At 41.6% G+C, this 25,621-nt stretch overlaps 1 protein-coding gene across 4 annotated transcripts in view; it reads left to right on the top strand.

Moving 5' to 3' along the window:
- Positions 1 to 24,894, top strand: part of LOC125900077 (uncharacterized) — a 51,478-nt gene extending 26,584 nt beyond the window's left edge. For all 4 annotated transcript variants that reach the window (XM_049594845.1, XM_049594846.1, XM_049594844.1 and 1 more), the window contains exon 8: positions 22,153 to 24,894. In XM_049594845.1, the coding sequence (XP_049450802.1) occupies positions 22,153 to 22,923 (771 nt within the window). In that variant the 3' untranslated portion in view covers positions 22,924 to 24,894. The remainder of the gene's footprint in view (positions 1 to 22,152) is intronic.
- Positions 24,895 to 25,621: the final 727 nt, after the last annotated feature.

Below are 25,621 nucleotides of genomic sequence, written 5' to 3' on the forward strand. Positions count from 1 at the left end.
GAGAGAGAGAGAGAGTATTATGGGTGGTCCTCCGGCAGACTAGGCCTCAGTCAGCCTAACTAGGGGCTGGTACAAGGCAAGCCTGAGCCAGCCCTAACTATAAGCTTTATCAAAGAGGAAAGTCTTCAGTCTAGTCTTAAATGTGGAGACGGTGTCTGCCTCCCGGACCGTAACAGGAAGATGATTCCACAGGAGAGGAGCCTGATAGCTGAAGGCTCTGGCTCCTGATCTACTTTTGGAGACTTTAGGGACCATGAGTAATCCTGCGTTCTCAGAGCGCAGTGTTCTGGTGGGATAATATGACACTATGAGCTCTCTAAGATATGACGGAGCTTGACCATTTAGAGCTTTATAAGTTAACAGTAGGATTTTAAATTCAATTCTGGATTTTACAGGGAGCAAGTGCAGAGAAGCTAAAACAGGAGAAATATGATCTTGTTTCTTAGTTCCTGTTAGTACACATGCTGCTGCATTCTGAATTAGCTGGAGAGTTTTTAAGGACTTACTAGAGCTACCTGATAATAGAGAATTACAGTAATCCAGCCTAGAGGTAACAAAAGCGTGGACCAATTTTTCTGCATCTTTTCAGGTCAGGATAGGACTAATTTTCGCAATATTACGCAGATGAAAAAATGCAGTCCGTGAGGTTTGTTTTAAATGAGAATTAAAAGACAAATCTTGATCAAATGTTACTCTGAGGTTTCTTACGGTAGTGGTAGAGGCCAGAGCAATGCCATCTAGAGAAACTATGTCATCAGATAAAGAGTCTCTGAGTTGTTTGGGGCTAAGAACAATAATTTCACTTTTGTCTGAATTTAACATCAGGAAATTGGTGCTCATCCAGGTTTTTATGTCTTTAAGGCAGTTATGGAGTTTAGTTAATTGATTACTTTCTTCTGGCTTCATCGATAAATACAACAGTGTATCATCCGCATAACAATGGAAATTTATAGAGTGATTTCTAATGATGTTGCCTACAGGAAGCATATATAGAATAAAGAGGATTGGTCTGAGCACAGAACCTTGCGGAACTCCAAAACAAACTTTAGTAGGTAAGGATGATTCATTATGAACGTCAACAAACTAAAAACGATCAGATAAATAAGATTTAAGCCAGCTTAGTGCAGAACCTTTTAGGCCAATTAAGTGTTCCAGTCTCTGTAGCAGAATTTGATGGTCAATAGTGTGGTCAATAATTAAAGATCTAATAAAAGAAGTACAGAGACGAGTCCTTAGTCTGAAGCAGTCAGAAGGTCATTTGTACAGGGTATCCGCGGATCCTTGAAAAGTCTTAAAAAGTCTTAAATTCATGTATCCAAAAGTAAGGCCTGAAAATGTCTTAAATTCATTAGAAATGTCTCAGATTGGTCTTAAATTCATTACTCAAAGGTCTTAAAATTGTTGCAGAAGGAATATTTCCGTCCAATAACGGCGCATGCTGGTGGTAGCACATACACAATGAATGGGTTTGTTGGCGGATGTCTGCGCTTTGCGCGCTGTGTGTGAAAAGGGCTTAATGGCGCGCGCTGGCCACCTGGCACTCAATATGCTGCTGTAATGGTTTGTTTTCCAGACATGTGAGTATCTTTGAGCAGTGAAAGTTATTATTTCTGACTTTTTACTTGTCGGCAGTGATTTGTTTTCCACAGAGCTCTACGTGCGAGCATTTTACTCGCATTTGCGACTAAAAATAGTTTTGTGCCAGCAAAATAAATCATTCAGCACGCTGTGTGAGTACAGATTTCGGGTCCATGTCATTGGTTCGACAGCCCATTGGTTCGACATCCCATTAGTCCGACTGTCTGCGGTGCTGAACGGCTCGTGGCGGGCGTATGGTGCGCTGCGACCAGCTTGAGGCGGAGCAGGCTCACGGCTTATGAGTTTGTCATTTTCTTTTTCATTTTAACCCATACCATGATCTTTTCCTGACCCTAACCAAGTGGTTTTTGTGCCTAAACCTTACCAGACCTTAACCACAGGGCATCATGATGATTTTGGAACGGACTTCGGAACAATGAGTTTAATATGGTCGGAACAATGGGATGTTGGACCAGTGGGCAGTTCCCCAGATTTCAACCAGCAGCAGAAACGAAAGGCGAGTCATGCAGGTTGTGGGTTGAACGGGGGTCACAGACAGGAATACGATGGTCAAATAGCCTACGGCGGCTCTGCGGCGCAAAATAACGGCTTACCGGCAGCGACAGAGAAGTCCTAATTTCCTCTTTTGTTGGCGTCATGACTGCCGTTCACTCTGTGGCAGGTAAAGGTCCACAAACCTCACCGCACTTTAGGGACTGTTGTTTACTTGTCAGGGGAGGAGGGTGGCTGGTTGATTTTTATTTTATTTATTTATTTTATTTTTATCCCCCCTATGTATCACTTATTGATGCTGTTTTTCTTCATAGAAAAACAGCATCAATAAGTGATACACTAATTGTAATTATAAGTCAATAAGTAATTTATTCCATTGAAATATCAGTGTTGTGTTATGGAGAAGTGATATATCTTTTTATAAATGACAAAAGGCACATCTGCCTCATTTTTGCTGCGGTATCATGATACTACTCAGAACCGCGATACTTTCACTGGTATCGTACCGTGGGTCCCAATTTTGGTACCGTGACAACACTAGATGTCACAACCATTCCATTCGGAGTTGTGCAGTGAAGCGGCTCTGGTGCCGCTTAAAAAAGTGTTCCACCACTTCTAATTTTACAAATTAAGCACTGGTTATAGTACAGCGGGATCCCCCAACCATCACTTATATTTATAGTGTTTTCAGTCTTAAATTCCATTCAAGGTGGCATTAAAAATTTCTTAAAAAGTCTTAAATTTAACTTACTGAAACCTGCAGATACCCTGTTTGTAATTTTAACTAGTGCTGTCTCAGTGCTATGATGCACTCTAAATCCTCACTCTAAATTCCTCAAATAAATTATTATCATGGAGAAAATCATACAGCTGGTCTGCGACTACTTTCTCAAGGATTTTTGACATAAAGGGAAGATTAGAGATTGGTCTATAGTTGGCTAACACCTCTGGATCCAGGGTGGGCTTTTTTAGGAGAGGTTTAATTACAGCCACCTTAAAAGACTGTGGTACATAGCCTGTTAATAAGGATATATTGATCATATCTAATATATGAGTGTTAACTAAAGGTAAGACCTCCTTAAGTAGCCTAGTTGGAATGGGGTCTAAGAGACACGTTGATGATTTAGATGAAGAAATCACTGCTGTCAATTCTTGAAGAGAAATTGGGGAGAAGCAATCTAAATATATATTAGGTCTTACAGCTGTGTTTGAGGTTAGATAGGTACTATCTGGGGACAGGAGGTCATGAATTTTGCCTCTAATAGTTAGAATTTTGTCATAAAAAAGCTCATAAAATCATTACTGCTAAGGGCTAAAGGAATACAAGGCTCAATAGAGCTCTGACTCTCAGTCAGCCTGGCTACAGTGCTGAAAAGAAACCTGGGGTTATTTTTGTTTTCTTCTATTAAAGCTGAGTAATAGTTTGCTCTGGCATTGCAGAGGCCCCTCTTATAAGTTTTGAGACTGTCTGCCCAGATTAAACGAGATTCTTCCAGTTTGGTCAATCGCCAATTCCTTTCAAACTTTCGCGATATTTGTTTTAACTTAGGGGTTTGAGAGTCTACATGGGCTTCAAAAGTCAGCCTGTCATCAAGAACAGTTCCCAGGTATTTATACTGGTTTACAATTTCAACATTTACCCAGAGATGACCACGGGTAAAGTCACTGTTCTGTTCTTTCTAAAATCAATAACCGTCTCCTTCGTCTTTGATACATTATTCTGTAAGAAGGAGGACTCACACCGGTCAGTGAAATCCCTGACTACTGTCCCGTGATCAGGGTTGTCACTGCTCAGAATGGACAGGATGACTGAGTTGTCAGCAAACTTCAAAATGTGACGCTGTGGATGCTGGCTGCAACAATCATTGGTGTATAAAATGAATAAAAGGGGGTGAAAGACCACAGCTGACAATCTTTTCAAATGTCTTCATTGCTAATGAGGTAAGGGCAACAGGCCTGACGTCCTTCAGTGACTGAGCAACCTTACTTTTGGGGACAGGAATAAAGACAGAGTCTTTCCATAGCTGAGGGACCCTATACCCTTTATTAAAACTAATATTGCACGTGTTAATTATATTTTTAACCGATTTGGGAATCCAGGGTTTATTGTTAGAAAATATAGTGATAGATTTCCCGGGAACCACTGATTCCTCACAAAAGGTGACATATGAAGAAACAGTATCTGTGAGTTCATCCAGGCCAGTCCATGCACTGGTAAACATATCCCAGTCAATGCAGCTGAAGCAGTCCTCAATGCGGTGGACAGACTCCTCCCACCAAACTGGAACTAAGCGTCGCTCCGGCTTGTGTTTCCTCAGGACAGGTCTGTAGGACGGAACCAGATAAACAAAATTGTGGTCCAACAAGCCAAGTGGAGCTCTGCACAGCGCCTTTCACCGTTCGATAACACAGAGCCAAGCGCCTCGTAAGTCTAGTGGAATACGTCACATATTACTTCCCGGGTCTGCAGTGGTTAAAATCCCCCATAACCAAGTTCGGAGCGTCCAGAGAGATTCCCTGGAGCCGCTGCACGGTCCTCATCATAGCCTGAGTAGCTAGGTCCACATTAGCCTTGGGATGGATCTAAACAAGCGTAATAAAAAGCTGCAGAAATTCCCCCGGCAGATAGGAAGGGCGCAGAGACACAGACAGAAGTTCAATGTCTGGAGCACACAAAGTTTCCCTGATGACAAATGTGTTACACCAGTTTTTATTCACATAAAGACATAAGCCTCCACCGAGTGATTTGACTGTCACCGTCTCTGTCCAAATGAATGGGCTCTCCTAAGTCCTCAATCTCCAAGTCAGACTGCAGGTCATAATCCTTCAGCCATGTTTCTGTCAGTGCAAGGACACAAGCGCTTTTGTACTCCACCAGATACCTGACATTAGCCTGAAGCTCATCAATTTTGCTGCAGAGTGACTGGACATTTGCCAACATGATAGTGGGAGGCGGCATCCGACAGTGGCCCTGCCACTTCAGCCTCTGGCGTACACCACCATGTCTCCCCCGCTTCCTTGTTCGTGTTTTTCAAAAAATTCAAAATGGCGGAAAATCTATATAACCGAAAGTTAAGGGTTCTTGAGGCAAATTTGTTCCTCATGAGGAGAGGCATTTCTGTGCAAAGTTTCATGTCTCTACGACATACAGGGCATGAGATATGCCCATCCAAAGTTTGCAATTTCAGTCGGTTGCTATAGCGCCCCCATTTGGCCAATTGATGTAATATTGCTTCATTCACATCCTCCCATGACCCTCTACCACTGTGCCAAATTTCACATGGATTGACCAAGTCAGTGAGGAGAAAAACGTTGAACAGACACACAGACATGCCCACAGAGTTTTTGTCATTATATAGTAAGATACCCTGCAAGTTTTGTGATGATTGGACAATCAGTGATTTATAGTCTGATTTTTGTTATCCCATGACCTTTCTTTGCATGTGTTGTGCCCCTTAGTGGTAAATTTGAATAAAATTTTAAGGATATGTTCCTGGTACCTCTTAAGACATTACTTGCAAGGTTTTTGATGATTAGCCCAAAGGTTATGAGAGTTATGTTCTGAGCAACGCCCCCACTAAAGTTCATTGGTCAATATCTTCAAAATGCAATGAGATGTCAGTAACAGCTAAAGCATTGGTGACAAAATTCGGACTAAAATCTCACATCATTCTGCTGATTTTGCATATACTGTCAAATATTTTGGTGACATTTGGTTAAAAATGAGATGAAATAGAAAATGTTGTGCATACAACACAAATTACAAGAAGATATTGAATATCACTGTGGGCTTACTGTTAAACTGTTCTGAACACCATTTGAGATAAAACTTTTTTAGCACCCCTTAATGGTTGATTTGTTAAAATAAACACAAGAAATTTGTGCTCTAGATAAAGGATCAGTGCGCAGTGAATAACCTCCTAAGCCCTATGATAAGTTATTATGGCAAGGCTTAACTATACAGACCAATGAGTAGTGATAACTAACATGTCTGTGGGGTCATCAGGTGGGAACCTCCTTTCACCAGTATTTCGTCTAGTCGGTCCCACAACACCTCCAGGAGGCGAGACAGTGATCTCTGGCATCCCAGAGACATTCTCCTAATGCCAGCTCTCACTGCTCCCCGCACCAACCCAACAACCTCCTTACACATGGCTTTCTCAGCCCAAACAGCACTGCCACCTTCAACAAACCCAGGCTCCGTTTATGCGAGCTCCAGGTAGTGACCGTGCTGATACTACCTTTCCTAGTACATTCACCATACCCTATTTCACATGCTACATATTACAACTCCAATATAAGCTAAAGTTAAAGGAGATAGAGAAGATAAACTCACAGGCTTTCTCAGCCCAAACAGCACTGCCACCTTCAACAAACCCAGTGTTATGCCCAGTCTAGGGGTGTCTGGGACATGACATGAAAGGCCCCCATCTTCCCCAAGTCCCAAGTAGCCACAATGAAAAAGGCGTGCGGAACGATCAATAGTACGAATTTATTTACAATGTTTAAATAACAATTAACTGAAATAATAGCTTCAGGGTGGACTAAGGCCAAAATAACAAACAAAACCAATCCTGCCCAGGGAGTAAGTAAATAACCTAACCAAACAAATAAAAAAAAACAAATGACAAAAAGCTTACCTCCCTAACTAAATAAACAGGAGAAAAAAGGGTAACAAAAGCTGGCGGTCCACCCCTACGATTTAACAGTCTTTAACACAATAATGATTTACTACAACAACAATATCTGTGGCCGGTTGGGAGAGGAGGAAGTTGGGGTCTGCCTGCTAGCTCGAAGCAGGTGCCATCTTGGTCCTTTAAAAACCGAACGCCCTCAGCTGCAGCCAATCACAAACGAGGACAGATCCAATCCACCAATCACCGCCGGGCTATGGCACACACCTATTTGCATACAGAAAACAATACGCACAGAGAACACATGCAGCAAAACACAAACAAAAAGAAATTACGACAGCAGTCGTAACACCCCCATACCCAAGAATTTAAACATCCCCCTATGATGTTTAAATTCTATGAACCAATAGAACTTCTGGAGAGAGCATCAGCAATCACATTTTCTGTGCCCTTTTTATGGCAAATCTGGACATTGAAGTCCTGCAGCAGAAGAGACCAGCGCATAAGCCGCTGATTAGAGTTGCGCATGTGGGCAAGAAACACCAATGGATTATGGTCAGTGAAAACCTGGATGGGCTGTGAACTTGACCCGAGATACACTTCAAAATACTGTAAGGCAAGCAATAGGGCGAGAGCTTCCTTTTCGATTGTGCTGTAGTTTAACTGCTGCCTGTTGAATTTTTTTGAAAAGTAACAGACAGGGTGGTCAATAGCTTGATCGTCTTCCTGCAGAAGAACGGCACCTGCGCCACACGCACTGGCATCAACCTCTAACTTAAAGGGGCGCGTAAAGCTGGGCGCAGCGAGAACAGGCGCGCTACACAATAGCGCTTTGGCGGACTCAAAGGCAGCCTGGCAAGCGGGGGACCAAACAAAGCTTTTTAGCGGACTAACAAGACCCGTGAGAGGAGCCACCACATCTGAAAAGTTTCGACAGAAACCACGATAGTAACCACACATTCCCAGAAAGCCGCAAAGCTTTCTTGGACTGTGGGACTGGAAAATCAATAATCGCCTGCACTTTCTCGGCTAACGGGCGCACATGTCCTTGTCCTACCTGTTTACCTAAATAGGTTAGCCTTGCCAAACTCACATTTGGCGAGGTTAAGGGTGAGAGAGGCCTCGCGGAGACGGCTGAAAATGAGAGACAGTGTGTGGAGATGGTCTGACCAGGTGGAGGAATAAGCAACCACGTCATCTAAATAGGCTTCACAGTTTTCAACACCAGATAACACACGATGCATGAGACGTTGGAATGTGGCGGGAGCGTTTCGCAGCCCAAATGGCATAACAGTGTACTGGAGGAAAGTGTCGGGTGTGACGAAAGCGGAGATGTCAGAGGCCCGTGGTGTTAAAGGAACTTGCCAGTAACCTTTTAACAAGTCCAGCTTTGTCACAAATTTAGCGGAGCCCACTCGATCAATGCAGTCCTCCATCCTAGGGAGCGGAAAGGAATCGGGTTTGGTAACCGAATTTACTTTTCTATAATCATTACAAAAACGAGGAGTATTGTCGGGTTTTGGGACCAAAACACACGGAGAGCTCCACGCACTGGTACTGGGGACAGCCAATCCATGTTCAACAAGATAACTCACCTCCAGCTGCATCATGGCCCGTTTAGTCGGATTTACACGGTATGCGTGCTGCTTAATGGGTTTGTGGCCCTCCACATCGATGTCGTGGAACAGGACAGAGGTTTGACGGGGATGGTCGGAAAAAAGCAACAAGTTATCATTTATCAAAGAAATAATATCTGCGCGAGCCGAATCAGACAGATGAACCAAAAAACCCTCCAAGTTACCCAGTACCTCTGAATTTCTCAGACGAGCGGGCGGCATCAAACCGCTTTTCTCTGCCAACCCGTCGTCACAGAGATGGTACTGAGGAGGAGTAGCAGACACGTACATCACGGGTGCAACAGGAGGCAGCTGGGGATCACTCTCTGGAAAAATAACGCTTCAACATGTTAATATGACAAACTCTGGATTTTCTTTTCCGATCTGGAGTTTGAACAACATAATCTGTGTCACTGAGTTTTCTCTCCACCGTGTATGGACCTGAAAACTGTGACTGCAAGCTGGATCCAGGTAAGGGAAGCAGCACCAGAACCTTTTCACCAGGTTGGAACACTCTAAGGACAGACTTTTTGTCATAACGACGCTTCATTTTAGTTTGGCTTTGTGCCAGATTTTCACGGGCCAATTGACATGCGTGGTGGAGACGCTCACGAAAACTACTAACATAATCTAGCACATTATGTTCGATTTTTGGCGACTCCGACAACCACTTTTCTTTGAGAAGCCGGAGAGGACCGCGCACAGTGTGGCCGAAGACCAAATCACAGGGACTGAAACCTAACGATTCTTGAGGAGTTTCACGCACCGCAAATAACAGGAGAGGGAGGCCCTCATCCCACTCTCTGTTAGACTCAAGACAGAACTTTCGCAACATGGATTTTAAGGTTTGGTGGAACCTTTCAAGTGCACCTTGGGACTCTGGATGGTAAGGACTTGATTTTACATGCTTAACTTTCAATACTTTCATTACCTGTGCAAACAATTTGGACATGAAATTTGTGCCTTGGTCACTCTGAATAGTTTTGGGCAAACCAAAAGTTGTAAAAAACTTAGTGAGAGCTTTTACAACCGGTTTTGCTTTGAGAGTGCGTAGCGGGATGGCCTCAGGGTACCGCGTCGCAGCACACATTACTGTCAAAATATACTGGTGTCCAGATTTCGTTTTTGGCAGGGGGCCCACACAATCAATGAGCACTCGTTCAAACGGCTCCCCAAGCACCGGGATCGGATGCAGGGGCGCTGGCGGAACAGGCTGGTTGGGCTTTCCCACAACTTGACAGGTGTGACAGGTGCGGCAGTACTTTGACACAGCCGTTTTTAACCCTGGCCAAAAGAAGTTGCGCAACACACGATAATACGTTTTTTTAACACCAAGGTGGCCAGCTAAGCTAGAGTCATGTGCTAGACTGAGAACTTGCTGTCTATAGTCGCTCGGCACAACCACTTGGTTCACAACATTTAGCTCACTGGAGTCGGGACTCCACCGTCTCATCAAAACACCATTTTCTAGAAAAAACACGACAGGTCTTCTGTCCTCCTCAGCGGCTACAACAGAGGACAGACACAAAGTTAGAGACGGGTCATTCCTCTGAGCATCAATCAACATTTCCCGTGTAACATTCAAGCTCAGGTCAGCATCAGCAGGGAAAAGATCAGACTCATTGACACATTTTACCACATTTTTACTCTCAGTTTTGGGGTGCACTGAATATGAGGGCTCTCCCTCATCTAATGTAGCCATAAGCGACTCAGACAAATCCACAGCTTCACCCAGTTTACGAGCCTGTGGCGTAATTGCGCGCACAGGAAACACATTTGGCACAGACAAATCAGAGGAGACAGAAGAGGCAGCAGGCAGGCGCGCAGCAGCAATGGGATCATTAACGACCTCGGGCAGAGGAAACACATTTCCTCCGGCCAAATCGTTTCCCAAAATAAGCGAAATGCCACTAATCGGAAACCGTGGAGCACGGCAACTTTCACCTGTCCCGACACGGCGGTGAATGCAAATGGATCATGTGGAGTGGGCGTTAAGTTCGCTCATTTTAATTCCCCACACCACCAAATCAGAAAAACACGGTTACGTTTGAGAGTGGCAACATTAGCCAGCATGAAAGAATGATACGCGGCTGTATCTCACAGAATAGTAACGGTACTTTATCCGCTTCCTTACGGTTAAGAAACAAACCCATGAGACACGAAAGGTTTGAAACGAGGGTCAACCTCCGCGTTTACCTCCGGTTCAGGTAAAGGCTCCATGTGTTTGTCAGGCGGGGACACGGTGTTTATGAAACCCACACCTGCAGGAGTCTTACCGGTTTTGTGTTCTTTTTTTTTTGAGAACCGGACAGGCAGCGATCAAATGGCCTGGCTCATGGCAATAAAAACACTCGCGGCTTTCACCCGCAGCTGGTGATGTGTTTTTACGCATCAGTTTTGGTGACCTTCTGCGCTCAGGCATTACATTTGAAGCATGAGGTGTCGGTACAGAAAAAACACTTTTATGAGTCAGAATGAACTCATCAGCCAGCACGGCTGCGTTAGACACCGAGGACACTTTCTGCTCGTTTAAATAAACAACGATTCGCTCCGGCAAACATTTTTTAAATTCCTCGAGCAGAATTAATTCCCGCATTTCCGCTAAAGTTTTTACATGACATGCCTGGCACCATTTATCAAACAAAACACTCTTGTCGCGCGTAAACTCAACGTACGTCTGGTTGGCAGTTTTATCACGGTTTCTAAATTTTTGTCTGTACGCTTCGGGGACAAGCTCATAAGCCTGCAACACAGTCTTTTTCAATATGTCATAATCCAGACTGTCCTCAATTGACAGACTGGCACAGACTTCTTGGGCCTTCCCCGCAAGCTTACACTGTAACAAAAGTGACCAGAACTCCTTGGGCCACTTAAGTGCAGCAGCTATTCGCTCAAAGGCGCTGAAATATGAGTCCACCTCGGACTCACGAAACGGAGGGACTAATGCAATGTGCTTACTGATGTCAAAAGCAGGAGCAGAAACAAAACTTTGGTTAGGAGACACTGGGGTGGAGGCAACAGGGGCTCCTCTTTCCAGCTCAAGAGCCCTGATACGGAGATGCATTGCTTGCACTTCAAGCTGTTTATTCTTGGTCTCCACCTCCTTTATTTGCAGGGCTAAGCGGAGATCCTCTGTGGTCATATTTCCCAGAGAAGGATCAATGACCGGCTCAGGCTCCACACCAGCAGCGCGCACGCCAGCAGCCTCCGCTGCTTTCACATCCGCCACCTGTGCGTCAGCCGCCGCGTCACCCGCAGGCTTAGCCGCCTCAGCAGCTAGTCTGGGTAGCACACCCTGCTCCACCAACCCATCACACAAAATCTGTTTGAGCTCTGCTTTCCGGGCACTGTACGACACATGCACATTATAAAAGTTAGCCACAATTAACAAATCTGCTTTTCTGCACTTATCAAGTTTTGCCAAAGAAGGGCTGGTCACAAAGTCATCCAGAGAAAACTCCATAATTCCCCCCACACCAAAAAACAACCGCCAACCAGAGGAAAAAAATACTCACCAAACTCACCCTGAAACGAAGCGCGAAAAGAAAACGGACGAGCCCCCAATTCATGTTATGCCCAGTCTAGGGGTGTCTGGGACATGACATGAAAGGCCCCCATCTTCCCCAAGTCCCAAGTAGCCACAATGAAAAAGGCGTGCGGAACGATCAATAGTACGAATTTATTTACAATGTTTAAATAACAATTAACTGAAATAATAGCTTCAGGGTGGACTAAGGCCAAAATAACAAACAAAACCAATCCTGCCCAGGGAGTAAGTAAATAACCTAACCAAACAAATAAAAAAAAACAAATGACAAAAAGCTTACCTCCCTAACTAAATAAACAGGAGAAAAAAGGGTAACAAAAGCTGGCGGTCCACCCCTACGATTTAACAGTCTTTAACACAATAATGATTTACTACAACAACAATATCTGTGGCCGGTTGGGAGAGGAGGAAGTTGGGGTCTGCCTGCTAGCTCGAAGCAGGTGCCATCTTGGTCCTTTAAAAACCGAACGCCCTCAGCTGCAGCCAATCACAAACGAGGACAGATCCAATCCACCAATCACCGCCGGGCTATGGCACACACCTATTTGCATACAGAAAACAATACGCACAGAGAACACATGCAGCAAAACACAAACAAAAAGAAATTACGACAGCAGTCGTAACACCCAGGCTCCGTTTATGCAAGCCCCAGTTAGTAACCGTGCCGATACTACCTTTCCTAGCACATTCACCATACCCTATTTCACACGCAATGAACTAAACTATCCGTTGACTCACTGACCACAACGCTATGTCAGGCCTCTGATTGGTACAAACTATTTCCTGGGAATAAAACTCATAGGATATGATTCATGTACTAAGTTGGATGTATCCTACAAGTTTCCTGATGATTGGTGCAACAGTAGTGGAGTTAAGTCTGAATGAATGAAAAAACAATAGGGTTTCAGCCCTTCTGGCTTGTACCCCCAATTAGAATAAAAAAGGTAGGTGTTATTCCACCCTAACAGGTGTAAAATTAACAGAACAGTGAGGGAAATGGCAGTCATTGCACATCCTCAGTCCTGAGAAGGGGTTTCATTAGTCAATGAGTGAAAAAACAAGTGTGGGTTAACCATAAGTGTGTAGCTGCATTAATAACATGAGCCCCCCTTTTTGTGTGCCAGTCATAAGAACTAGGAGCAATCATAGTTCTTAGAATGCCGTTTTGAGGGACTTTTTAGCTCCTGTTTCAGAGTAGGTACTCTCCCAGCACAAGAAGAACAGGAGCGACCTACGTGTTAGAGTGATTTGTCGAGCACAGCCAATGCAGCACCTGAAATTGGCATTTTAAAATCCTGGTAGCTGTGTGAACAACAGACAACACAGAATACAAACAACAGCTGTCAAGAAAAAAGGATGGGAGAATAGATGGACAAATGAACTGACAGTAAAGTTCAGGCTTTAATTAGCAAATATGCAACACTGTAAATATAAGGCAAGGTAGGCAAGGCAGGTAATAATTTAAAATGTAATGGAAAAATCCTATAGCCTTTTGACAAGGGAACCAGGGTTAACTTCATAATTAAACTTTTTTGTAGAAAAACTATATCAAACACAAAGCATTTGAAGCAGAGTGTGTGGAGTAGACCTTTACCTTTTTTTATTAAAGCTTTTGCAAAAATAAGTGAAAAAGAGTTATGTTGTGCTGCCTCCATATTTGGGTTTTAGACCTCTCTCATCTTGCTCTTTGACACTTTGAAGTAGAAATATCTGTAGTGTGATGTCGAGTTGATCCAATTTGACTAAATGCCTTAATGCCAAAATGGAATCTGGAAAATAGATAAGATTTTAATTTTTCGGTTAATTCTTTTACCATCCAATAAATATGCAGTTTTATTTGTGGTTTGACTTTTTCTGAGTAAAGTAACAGGAAAGAACTGCACGTGGAAACACACTCGAGCATAACAAGCATGTTCTACACATAACTTGAGTGAAGCATGCTGTGGCTGTGGTTGATCTGTGGTGTGAGAAGAAAAGACACAAAGGCAGAAAGCTGCAGGAAACTTAGCTGTTCATCTGCAACAGGATGTCTGATGTACTTTTTTTCCTTCTTAAAGAAGGTAGAACTGAGCTGCGAGTTGTTGTGTGGATGGTCAAAAATTGTCAAAAAATGATGTGGGCACAGCAAAAATGCTTTGCAAAATTCAGTTAGTGGAAGTCAAATTAAAGAACGAGGAATTGAAATACTCAATGATCGAGTACCCTTTATGCATGTTATTTTATTCTCATATGTTTTTTGGGCAATGTCTTTTATGAGCCACTGTAGCTGATGTGTGACAGTTTCTCACTGTGCTGTTGATTTTTTGTTTCTTTCTGGTACCCTACTACCCCAGCTGTGAGTCATAAAAAATGCCAATTTCTCTGATCTGCTTTACCAAATCGTTGCTTTGAATGTGAACTAGTATGCTGCAGGTTAAAAACAAGCCCACATTTTGTTAAGTGTTGGCTGGAGAATGATTTTAACACTTCACCCTGAACCAGCCAGTCCTTGAATCAGCACAAATCACACAAGATGGTAATTTAGGATAACATGCCAGGGAATAGAATAGAGGCTACCTCTAATTTAGGAGGAGTCAAATCCCACTGCCTTTAGGGCATAGTTTATAATAATTGTCAATAATTGTCCTGGACTTTATTATTTTATCCCTGACAAAATCTAATATGTTATGATTTTATAATAACATATCTGTTGGCCTATGTCACGCACTTGACATTGTTAATGATTAAACCTTACTCAGTAAATTAAACTCTTTCACTGTTCTCCCCATGTTTGACAGGCTGTTTTAATGCATTGTTCATATGTAACGAACTGAAAGTAATGCACCAGAAGTCACATGTAATCCTTGTGTTCAAGAGCCAGTAATATGTGCATAACCCATATGACCATGAAGGTGGCAATTTTGTGACCAATGTGCTGATGGGAATAAAGACAGAAGTAGTATAAAAAAAATGAAAGTCTGGGTAAAAGAGGCAGGTTGGGGTGGTGGATGGTACAAACAAAGACAGATTGGTGTTTGTGTACCAAGTGAAACCAAGTTAACTTTGAATTATTTTAAGGTATGTCAACATGTTACATTGAGTATGTAACTTCCAGTTAAGTCCATAACTTAACGTTCAGCACATAAGGTGAAGACAGCCAACCACGTTTCTTAAATTAAAGCAAACCTATGTAACTTTACGTTAAGTATGTTATGAGGCTGGCCCCTGAAAGTCAGAGATTTCAATCATCAGTAGGTGACACCTCAGTCAATCAATCAGTCAATCAATTTTATTTATAAAGCCTAATATCACAAATCACAATTTGCCTCACAGGGCTTTACGGCACACGACATCCCTTTGTCCTAACGACCCTCGCAGCAGATAAGGAAAAACTCCCCAAAAAACCCCTTTAATGGGGGAAAAAACAGTAGAAACCTCAGGAAGAGCAACTGAGGAGGGATCCCTTTTCCAGGACGGACAGACGTGCAATAGATGTCGTACAGAACAGATCAATATAATAAAGTCGGCAGTTTTTTTTGTTGTTGTTGTTTTTTGTTTTTTTATTTATTTATTTATTTTTTTTATTTTTTTTATTTTTTTTTTTTTTTGCTCGTCAGTGTTTCTGTGTAGTGTACTGGGGACTTCTTGGGACTTTGGTCCCAAGATTTTGTTGCAGAGAAAGCGTTCTTTACTCTCATGCTGCTTTTCGGTACAAGCAGCTGCGGACATGCGGGTGGGGGAAAAAATCGATTCTTAGATGCATTGCAATGTGGATGTGTACGATTCGGCATCGATTCACAAATCTCAATTAATTGCTTATGTAAATGTTGTGTTCATAACATGATGTTGACAGAACAAAAGGGTCGGACCTCAACTGCAAGGTCTACAGCATGGACAAGCTAAAGTTAACTTATACTAATTCATCTTCACAAAAGACAGTAGTTGCAAGCCTGTTTTAATTTAATGTTTAAATAATTACGTTTGCAATGTGAACCTATGCCATGACCTAGAGGAGCAGCGATAAGCATGTAAACTGGCTAACCAACACACACTGCAGCATTGACCAAATTAAAACACCTCTGTAGTGACAAAATTAACTCTCTGCTGTTTTACCTTAAAAGGATAGTTCACCCAAAAATGAAAATTCAGCCATTATCTACTCACCCATATACAGGCTAAAAACGATGCAGACCATATATAATAAAATAGAACGTGAATCGCATACTGTTTCATGGAAAATATTACAGTAGGCTATGCAAACACTAGACCCTGTGAAGGCGTTTGTATATCCCATGTATGTGTAAATCCCAGACTGGGCAAGCGTGAGCATCCGCAGATGGATACAATCCGACTGGCATCCCCGGTTCAAAAGTGAGGGTATGGAGGAAGGTTGAAGGGGAAAGGGACCTGGACAAGAGCCACACCGTATGCAAGCAAAAAAATCTTTGATGGATCACCAGAAATACAATATGCTATATTTTAAAAGAAAGAGAAAAATAAATCATGTGATGAAATCAAACATTTTGATGCATAGTGATGCATCGATAATCGTGTCAAATCAAATCATGAGGTGCCTGGAGATTCCCACCCCTTGATATGATGCAGTGGCCCAGAGGAGGAGAGAATTTGCACTTTGAGGCTCTGAAATAACTTGTTGAGAATTTGCAGCTCACAGCAACTTAATATGATACAGTCTCTGTCTTTTGTCTTATGTTGTGTCGGCAAAAAATGTTGCACATTTCTGATCCATTTTTAGTGCAGATGGCGTGTTTACTATTAGGTAAATATAACTGTCACTTTGAACGGCGTGCAGAACACTGTTCAAACTTTACACTTGTGTTTACACATGTGGAAAAAAGAACAAACCGTTAAATATTAGTATTGAATATTGAATCTCATTCAACTGACATATTTCTGAGTCAGTTACAGCCCTCTATGTAACTTCACAAGAGGTACGTAATGTGACATTATCATTGTATGTGTATTTTCGAACCATTATATGGGGATATGTTGGATTTGAAGACTAAAACTCCTTATGTATCAGACAGGATCAAGTAACTACTTCTTCCTCCCCGACTACTATATTGGGGTACCATTCTTGGCACATTATTCTCCTGTACATTAATGACTTACATTTCAAGTGCATATTCAGATACCCATAAGAGATTAATGAGAAGGCAGATCAGGTCGTATGTTGGTCTCTCACTACTACAGCACTTATTGAACCAACAGCTAGGCTCTGCAATATCTCAAACATTCCTCCTTACTCATCAATGTGTAGTAATTTGCAATTTAAAGCATTGCACATCTGTAATTATACAGTAGTAATAGATATTATTCTGTACAAATAATGGCATGAGTGCTTTCTCCCTTCATCACTTTGTACTAGTATTCCAACATACAAGATAACTCTACAAGACTGAAGAATAACTAGAGCCATCCTTTTTTCTGTACATATGGTAAAATTTGGAATGAAATCCCATATTACACTAGAAGCCAGCCCTCTTTTTTACAATAAGAACAATCACTCCTTATGCTGAATCAGAATTGTAATAATGAACAGAACATTTCATCAACCTCTCATGTCAGTCCTTCAAATTCAAATCACCTGTCTCAGTGGGCATTTATAATTTCTTGTAATTTTACAATTTGATTTTAATTTCTCAGCTGCAACAGGCACATAGCTTATATTGTTTTTCATTGTGTAGCGCTTTCTTTGTATCACCTAGCTAGAGATACAGCACCCTGGGTTCTTTAACTTAATCACGTTACTTTGACTTTGGTTACCCTTTAGTATTAAAATAGGTATTAGACTTCTGCTAACTAAGAGTATTCAAATGAAAATGGGTACCTTTAAGGCTTTGATTTATTACTGTAAACCCTTGTGTTTTTAATCCCTTCTATTTATTGCTTATTTGTTACCACAACCAATGAGGGGAATGAACTGACTTTATATGAAATGCTCTTATTTATTAACAAAAAGTTTTTAAACAACAACAAAAAAATAAAATAAATCACCCTTGTTTCAGTGTTCTTTTATGGCATGAATTATTTTGTACAAAAAGAAAATATAGGCACTAGTCCTTTTTTAGCACAGCAATGAAAATGAAATCACAGATGAGTCTCGTTTGCCCTTGTCGGACAGTATCCTTTAAACCTTATTGATTCACATATTACCCCTTTTAATCACAAAGCTTATGACCATGCCCTCAAAACTCCACGAACTGACCCTTTAACTATAACTGGCAAGGGTACTCCACATCATTACTTAATAAAACCCCTTTGAACACTTTGGCGAGAATAAACTACAAGAGATAACAATAACCACAATCTACCCAATAATTCAGATATTATTTGTGTGGGCCCACTCACAAAAGTAAACAAAAAGCCGGCAGAAAAAAAACAAATAAACTCGTTGCAGGCCTGAATGAAGTGTCAATGTCAAGGTGTGTTTCACCTCAGTGCGCCGGTAACTGTCTACACTCCGTGCACTGAGCGATGCAACTGTAGGTGTCTCACCCAGGCCAAGAGTCAGAGGTCTCCTGGCTTTAATGTCCCGTGTGGTCCGCTCCCGGTCTCATAATGGATTAAAGAAGAAAAGTCCACATCCGTCCTCACAGGCGACGATGAAAGGCTACTCTTAGTCTCCCTCGAAGCCAGAGGTGCAACCGTGCTTTGCCGGTCACACGGTGCGCTATCTGGTGACGATCTAGGCAGGCCTCCAGGTCCGTGCGGGCAGCATTAGCCAAGCATTAGCTGTGAGGCTAACAGGCAACTACTCAGCAGAATAACAGCAAACAGGGCTGAAACTAGCGTTACAACCCACTATACACGTCTAAACAATTTTTTAGCCCTATAACACACTTCTTACAAAGGCGTACAGCTACTTCAGTGACGGCACTTATTTACTTCAACTCATGTTCGTAGCGAGCAGCTACAAAAACACACACTCCCATCATGAGCCGCTGGCCTGCTCTCCCCTTTCTTGGCCCGAACCTTGCCTATTCGTCCCGCCCCTTAACCAATCATAATGCTAGTAGCAGGATGTCTCTCTTAACTGACCAATCTAAGGCAGATAAAAACCAACACATAGATAGTCTGTCACCCCTCGTGTGGCGGGATGTACAGGTTAAACAAACTACAGAAACATCTCATTCTTAAAGGGACATGGCCTTTAGAAAATGACATAGAATTTTATGCCTACGATTATGCACATAGTAACTCTGGGGCTTTGTTACCCAGGGGTTACAGTTGCTTTGATTTTTTTCAAATGTCATGCTGGTAAAAATGGAGATGAAAATATTTCCTGTTTGATTCAGTTAACAACCTACAGCAACAGTAAAGCCAAATGCAACCACCATTTTCTCTATGTACAATGAATATGAACAAATCCCAGTGAAAAATGTACGATAATCACCCTTCTGTAGCATAGTCATTGGCAGAATAAAATACTTCTCAGTGGGAACAACACTGCTGTTAAACCTGCTGCTTTGCTGTTACTGCCTCACTATAAGACTTATCATGTTCCTGTAGTTTTTTTGTTTTCTCAAAAGCATGTGGCCTTGGTTTAAGCAGTTTATGTGGCAAAGCTACAGTTAGTAGTTCAAAGCACTTTGTTATTAACAGGCTGATAACTTGCCTCATGACAAGGGGGAGGGTGACATTTTCTAAAGTGAGAGCATTATTCAGTTTGTAGTCACCAATAGCTTATGAAACCTTCACTTCATATTACATATTACAGCATGCTGGGATGTAAGAGCTGTTCTGGGTGTGGGCGTCGGTTACAGTTAACCTTTTGTTATTTGTGATGTTTGTCTCATGCAAGGGAGATTAAACACGCTCTTTTGTAAATTAAGAAACGGTTTCATGTTCCGTCATTAATTACCTTAAGTCAACCAAAATAACAGTGAGATATAGCAGGGTTTTCCCCTCACCCAGAACTTGTATGTGGCCAGTAATCTGAATGTGAAATTTGCAGAGGATGTGAGGCTATTGGTTCCTCATTAGGTTTCCTTCCCATAATACTGTGGCATGGGGCACTTTGTGGAATCTCACTTCCTTTAATATGATTCAACAACTTTTCCACTGGTGGGAAACATGTTGCTTGATACCACATAAAAGAAATACAGCTTCATTTTTGTTAAATGTCAGAACACTTATATACATGTGATTAACTGTCAACAGTCTGGTAAGTCTAGGTCAGGCTTTCATGACTGCTAAGTGGCCATGCTGAAGTGTCTTTGAGCAAGAATCCCTACAAAAGTCAGCTGCTGTTGATGACTGACTTTGGGCTCTGATCTAAAATTATTGTTTTTCATTATTGTCTGATATTTTGTAAAACAAATTGAGAAAATTGTCAGCAGATTAAAAATAATGGTTGGCTGCAGCCCTACCGTTAGCCTGTTAGTTTCCATAAATTTAATTGTCATGTCTTAAAATACCAGTAATGACAAATGTACACTGATCAGCCTCAACATCAAAACCATTGATGGGTGACGTGAATTATATTGATCATCTCACTACAATGCAGTGTTCTGCTGGGAAATCTTGGATTCCATGTTATATATTATGTGTGCCACCCATCCAAACACTGCTAAGGCCCAGACACAGAAAAACAACTTCAGAGAATTATCTGCTGCATCACCTCACATCACTGTCTCCACCAAAAGGTTGGACATTTACACAGAAAGACTTCAACGACAGGCAACCAGCACATACTGTCTTTGCTTGTGTGAGAGGAAATAACTCTCCACACCAGAGGATGGCAGTCGTTTGTAAAGGGAAAAGCTAGTCAGCCAGTTAGCACATTAACAACACAATCCAATGTTGAAGGAACAGAGATTTACCATGCACCAGTGAACAATAACACAAACATCACAAAACATTTCTGCTAAAGAGCTGGCTAAAGAAAAAATATCTTACCTTATGTAACAAATTTGTTTCAATCTCATGCCCTCTTGATTTTTAGCTGTTTGTTTACTTTCCTCACTTCCATTTCTCCTCTTGTGCACTGAGCTGAACTGTCTATCACAGTGATTTAATTCACTGATGGGCTCCACAGTTGCTGATGCTGATTCAACATGCTGAACCAGCAAAAAAAAAAAAAGACAAGCACCGACGAGGACAGTATGAGACACACTGCAGCGGCAAGGGCCACAGACGCTCACCAACAGCCCAACATTGACCACCACCTGACTGTCGGCTTGGTGTGTCAGGGCCTTTACAGACCAAGTTCAGCCCCTTGTTGCAACAGGACTCCCTAATGGCAGTGCCCAGCCCCAGCAGGACAGTGCACCATGCCACCCTGCAAAAGCTGCTCAGGAATGGCCTGGAATCTGGTACAGAGCTCAAGATGTTGGCCTTGCCTCCAAATTCCACAGATCCCAATCTAATCAAGCATCCATGGGACATACCTGTACCCCACCTTACAACAGACAGCTCTCAAAGGATCTGCTGCCATTGTCCTGCTGGGGGGGGCCACTGCCATTGGTTAGTGCCGTTACAATTAGAGTGGGTATGCGATCTGTAATGATGTTTCATTTTGTCACACGGATTACCGTAAATTTATTAGGTTGATCTGCTCTGTGCACACCGCATCTATTGCACATCTGTCCGTCCTGGAGGAGGGATCCTTCTCAGTTGCTCTTCCTGAGGTTTCAGGAAGGGTTTTGGGGGGGATTTTTCCTTACCCGCAGTGAGGGTCTGAGGACAGAGGGATGTCATATGCTGTAAAGCCCTCTGAGGCAAATTGTGATTTGTGATATTAGGCTTTAATACATAAAATTGAAATGAAATGAAATTGAAATTTTTGGGTGGGTGAAGATAATCAGTGTCATTCACTTCACCCCACAGTAGTTTTAATGTTTTGGCTGATTGTTGTACATCACATTGGACGAGAGCAAAGTGTTCTCAAATTGCTTAAAATAGTAACCAATCATAAAAGTATGTAGTTGAAAATTGTGTAGTATAAGTGTAGTGTAGTATAAATGTAGACTAGAAGCAGCAATACCTCACATGTCAAGTCCTTTATCAAATGGATGATAGAGGACTGACAATTAATCAAATGTTACTGATTCTTTTTCTGCTGACTAATGGATGAATTCACTAATTGTTAATTGTGTTACCTCAAAGATTTTACTTGTATGGAAACAGCAGGGACAGGTTCCCATCTGTTGAATATCTGCTGTTTAAAAACAACAATTGCTGTTGTTCCAACGTATTGGTTTTACCATGTTTTTGCTCTGTCTCCCTTTCCTTTCTCCCTTTCCCTCTCTCTCTGTCTCAGACAACCATCCATCACATAGAGGAGCGTCTAGTCGCTGCATCCTGCAGCACATCCCTCTCTTCTCTCTGGAATATTAAACCAACACTGCCCTCTTCAGGTGAAAAGAGGAGCACCCACACATCAGATGAGAGTGATGGGGAGAGTGTTACTGAGATCACTGGAGGGAGCACAGGAGGAGGTTACAAACTGCGGTTGGGTGCTGACTTCCACTCTTCCTCCTTTTCGTCTTCATCATCTCTGTCAGCTCCTTTATCCCCAAAGCCTGAACTACTGCAGAGTTTAAACCAAGCATCAGACTTCCTCAGTCCCCAGCCTGAATGTTCAACAGAGACACATTCCATTGCTGGATTGAGGGAGCCACTGAGTGCATACACAGCCTTACACTTTGATTCTCTCCCCAAAACTGATCAGGGTTCAGATCCCTGTCCTGCAGATGCAGACGAATTGACTGTAAGGATAATTCAGTCAAATGAAGAGGAGAAGGATGTGGTGGGAGAGGAGGACAACCAGGATGTGAACCTACTCTCATTAACCTTTGGCAGGCCTGAGGAGGGGGAAGAAGAGGAGGAGGTGGAGAAATCCCATTGTGACTTGGCAGAGTTATCCTCTGCTTTAGAGGTGTACAACACAATCGTAACCCTGCCCTCACTTGACAGGAACACAAAGGAAGTTGCTATAGAAACTGTTTCCTGCACTGTTGATGAAGAGGAGGGAGAGCACTCTGGATATATGGTGCGTCCATGTCAATATGTCTTAGAGAACTTATTTTAGAAGTCTTGGGGATAGAAGTTACTCTGCGTCATGTCTTTTTACATTTTCATAAAAAACAATGTTACAAAGACAGACTGTAAAGCTCATGTAGCAGCACTGTTATAAATACATTTCATTCACTCAGTCTAGAAACTGATCTCTCATATGCTGATGAGGAATTGGCCTTACAGGGTGTACATACTCTTCCCACAAGTATAGTTTGTGGTGATGATGGGCCTCATGCAAGAACCACACATATACAAATGTTTGCTCTTAAGTGGCATGTACAAATTATTTTGAAGAACTTGTGACATTATTCAGTTTTCTTGTGATTAGTATGTTTTCTTAGACACAGAATTGTTGTTCAAGTCATGATCAGATCATCTGCCTGTGGTGGCCTGTTGTTAAACTCTGTCACCTTTATGGGGCTTTGCTTCTTGACTCGTAATCTATTTCAGTGGCTCTCAGCCCCTTTAGTGTTATAACAATCTGCTTAAAATTTTAAGCCTAGTTTTTTTGGTCGTTGTTGTTTTTTGTTTTTGAAAAAGTGAAATCCTAAAGCGACTGTGGTAATAATGACTTGGGTAAGAGAAGGGCAGCAAAATTATTGGGCAGCCTTTAATTCCCGCATGATACTACCAAAAGAAAGTACTTAAAGAAAATTTTAATGAAGCTTGAACAGTTTATTGAGGTAGCAACTCCCCCTTCCCAAATAAGAGTGCAAGTAAAAAAAAAAAAACTGGAGAAATGACCACTATAGTAAATTGTCCTTTTTGTCCAATTCAAGTCTTCCTTACTGAAAGCACTCCAAGCAATAAAAGGAATGCTCAATGTCCTGTCTTTAAAATGCAAAACTAAAAACCAGGAAAAAGCAAAGCACTGCAAATCAAAAAAGTCCAAAATGAATCAAACTCATTGGCTGTAGAATCAAGAAAATAAGTAATCCAGCCTTAGCCTGATGACTCTACCAATCTTTATTGTCCTCCATACACACTTGTTTCACTGCAATCCGTCAAGGTATCACCATAAAAAAGAGTCAACGGGGTCTTTCTCTGTGGCAGGCTGCCCGGCTTCAACCTCACTCCTGTTTTCTCCTCACCTTACAAAATCAAAATCCCTCACCAAACTGTTCCCCTCTCCTTTGTTCCCTAGGCCAATTTTCAACCAATGTCCTCATCAGAAAATTGATTGAATCAGTGTAGTCAGATTAAAAATGTCATTATTGCAACTTACACTTAAGATCTTTGGGGAGTTGATAAACTATATATTTTTGGAAAGTTTGGAGTATGACAAACTGCAAATCCAAATTTTTCCATGTTTTTGAAAGTGTATGTGGTGGTCATTTTGGACTTTCAAAAATAAGGAGCATCCATAACTTGTTTTTAGCTGGATCCTTCATGATATATCAAAATGGCTTTCTGACTAAAGTGGATAATTGCATATTTTCCAAGCACAGGAAGCAAATGGGACCTTTTGCATTACACTAAAAATAGAATTTGATGAATGTTAGTCACCACAGTAGCCATTTCAGCCATGGAGTGAGGCCATTTTCCCGAGGCTTTAAATAAAGTAAATGAATGAATGAATGAACCTTTTAAGACTGGGGTGTATAGACTGACCTTTAGTAACGTCTAGGATAATCATAGTGAGATGAAGCTTTACAGCCACAAACTAGAGACCTTGGGCATTGAGAGGATGTATGGTTGTCATAGGTATATTGACAGGAAGGAAGTTTCTCGGTAGTTTCTAGAACACAAGTGCTCATAATCCAGTAGCCGTAAAATGCAGTTCTTGCAGAAATCTCCAAACATCAAAAACCAATAATGCTCACTGGCATAGCAAGTGTTAAGTTCGATGACACCTTTGAAGTTCACATGCAGTGTGCTAAAGACTGTTATCAGCATTTCCTGTCCACTGCAAGGACAAGGTGTGTCTCAATAATTGTTGTTTTTCTTTTTGTTTTGTTTTGTTTTGTTTTGTTTTTTTCTTTTTTGGTCAATGTGATTTCCTGAATAAGCCACCTGTTTAGCCACCAAAAGTAACCATCTGCATAGGTTGGAGTCTGACATTTTGAAGGAAAAAAAAAAAGTGTTTTGAACATTCACCATTTTTTAAATTGATTTTTCTTTAAAAAAAAAAAAAAAAAATGGAAATGATTATTTTTTATATTTCTTATGTTCTGGCAATTTCAAAAATGTATAGTTCATTAACTTGCCAAGAATTTTGAATGAAAATTCATAAGCAACTGGACTAATGACTAAATCAACAGCAAATGAATGATTAATAATTTGTGAATTTGGAAATGTTTATCAATAATTAAACCATTTGTAAATTGCAGCTCTCGCCGAAAGTACTGTTTTGTAGATTTCTCTTGCAAACAGAAGCACTTTGAGCACCATTAAGATTGGGAAACTCCAGTTAATCAGGATGGGTTTCACTAAAAAGGATCATCTACCTTGTATTTTTATTTTTAGAAATCCTAACTGTAAGTGTATAGGTTGTTCTACATCATGCATGTCTGTAACAAGTAGAGCCCATCAGCTGTGTACTTAATCATGTCTGAGTTGTGCCTGAGGAATGTTAGTTAATGAATGTCACACAGTCTCCGCATTGTATGGTTATATACATGTTTTTATTTTGCCATATTGTTTTCATTTTATGTTCAGTGTACAGTCATACTAACATTGCATTTTTTATTATACAAGTTACACATTGTATC

Source organism: Epinephelus fuscoguttatus, linkage group LG13 (assembly GCF_011397635.1).
Source record: "Epinephelus fuscoguttatus linkage group LG13, E.fuscoguttatus.final_Chr_v1".
NCBI classification, from domain to species: Eukaryota; Metazoa; Chordata; class Actinopteri; order Perciformes; family Serranidae; genus Epinephelus; species Epinephelus fuscoguttatus.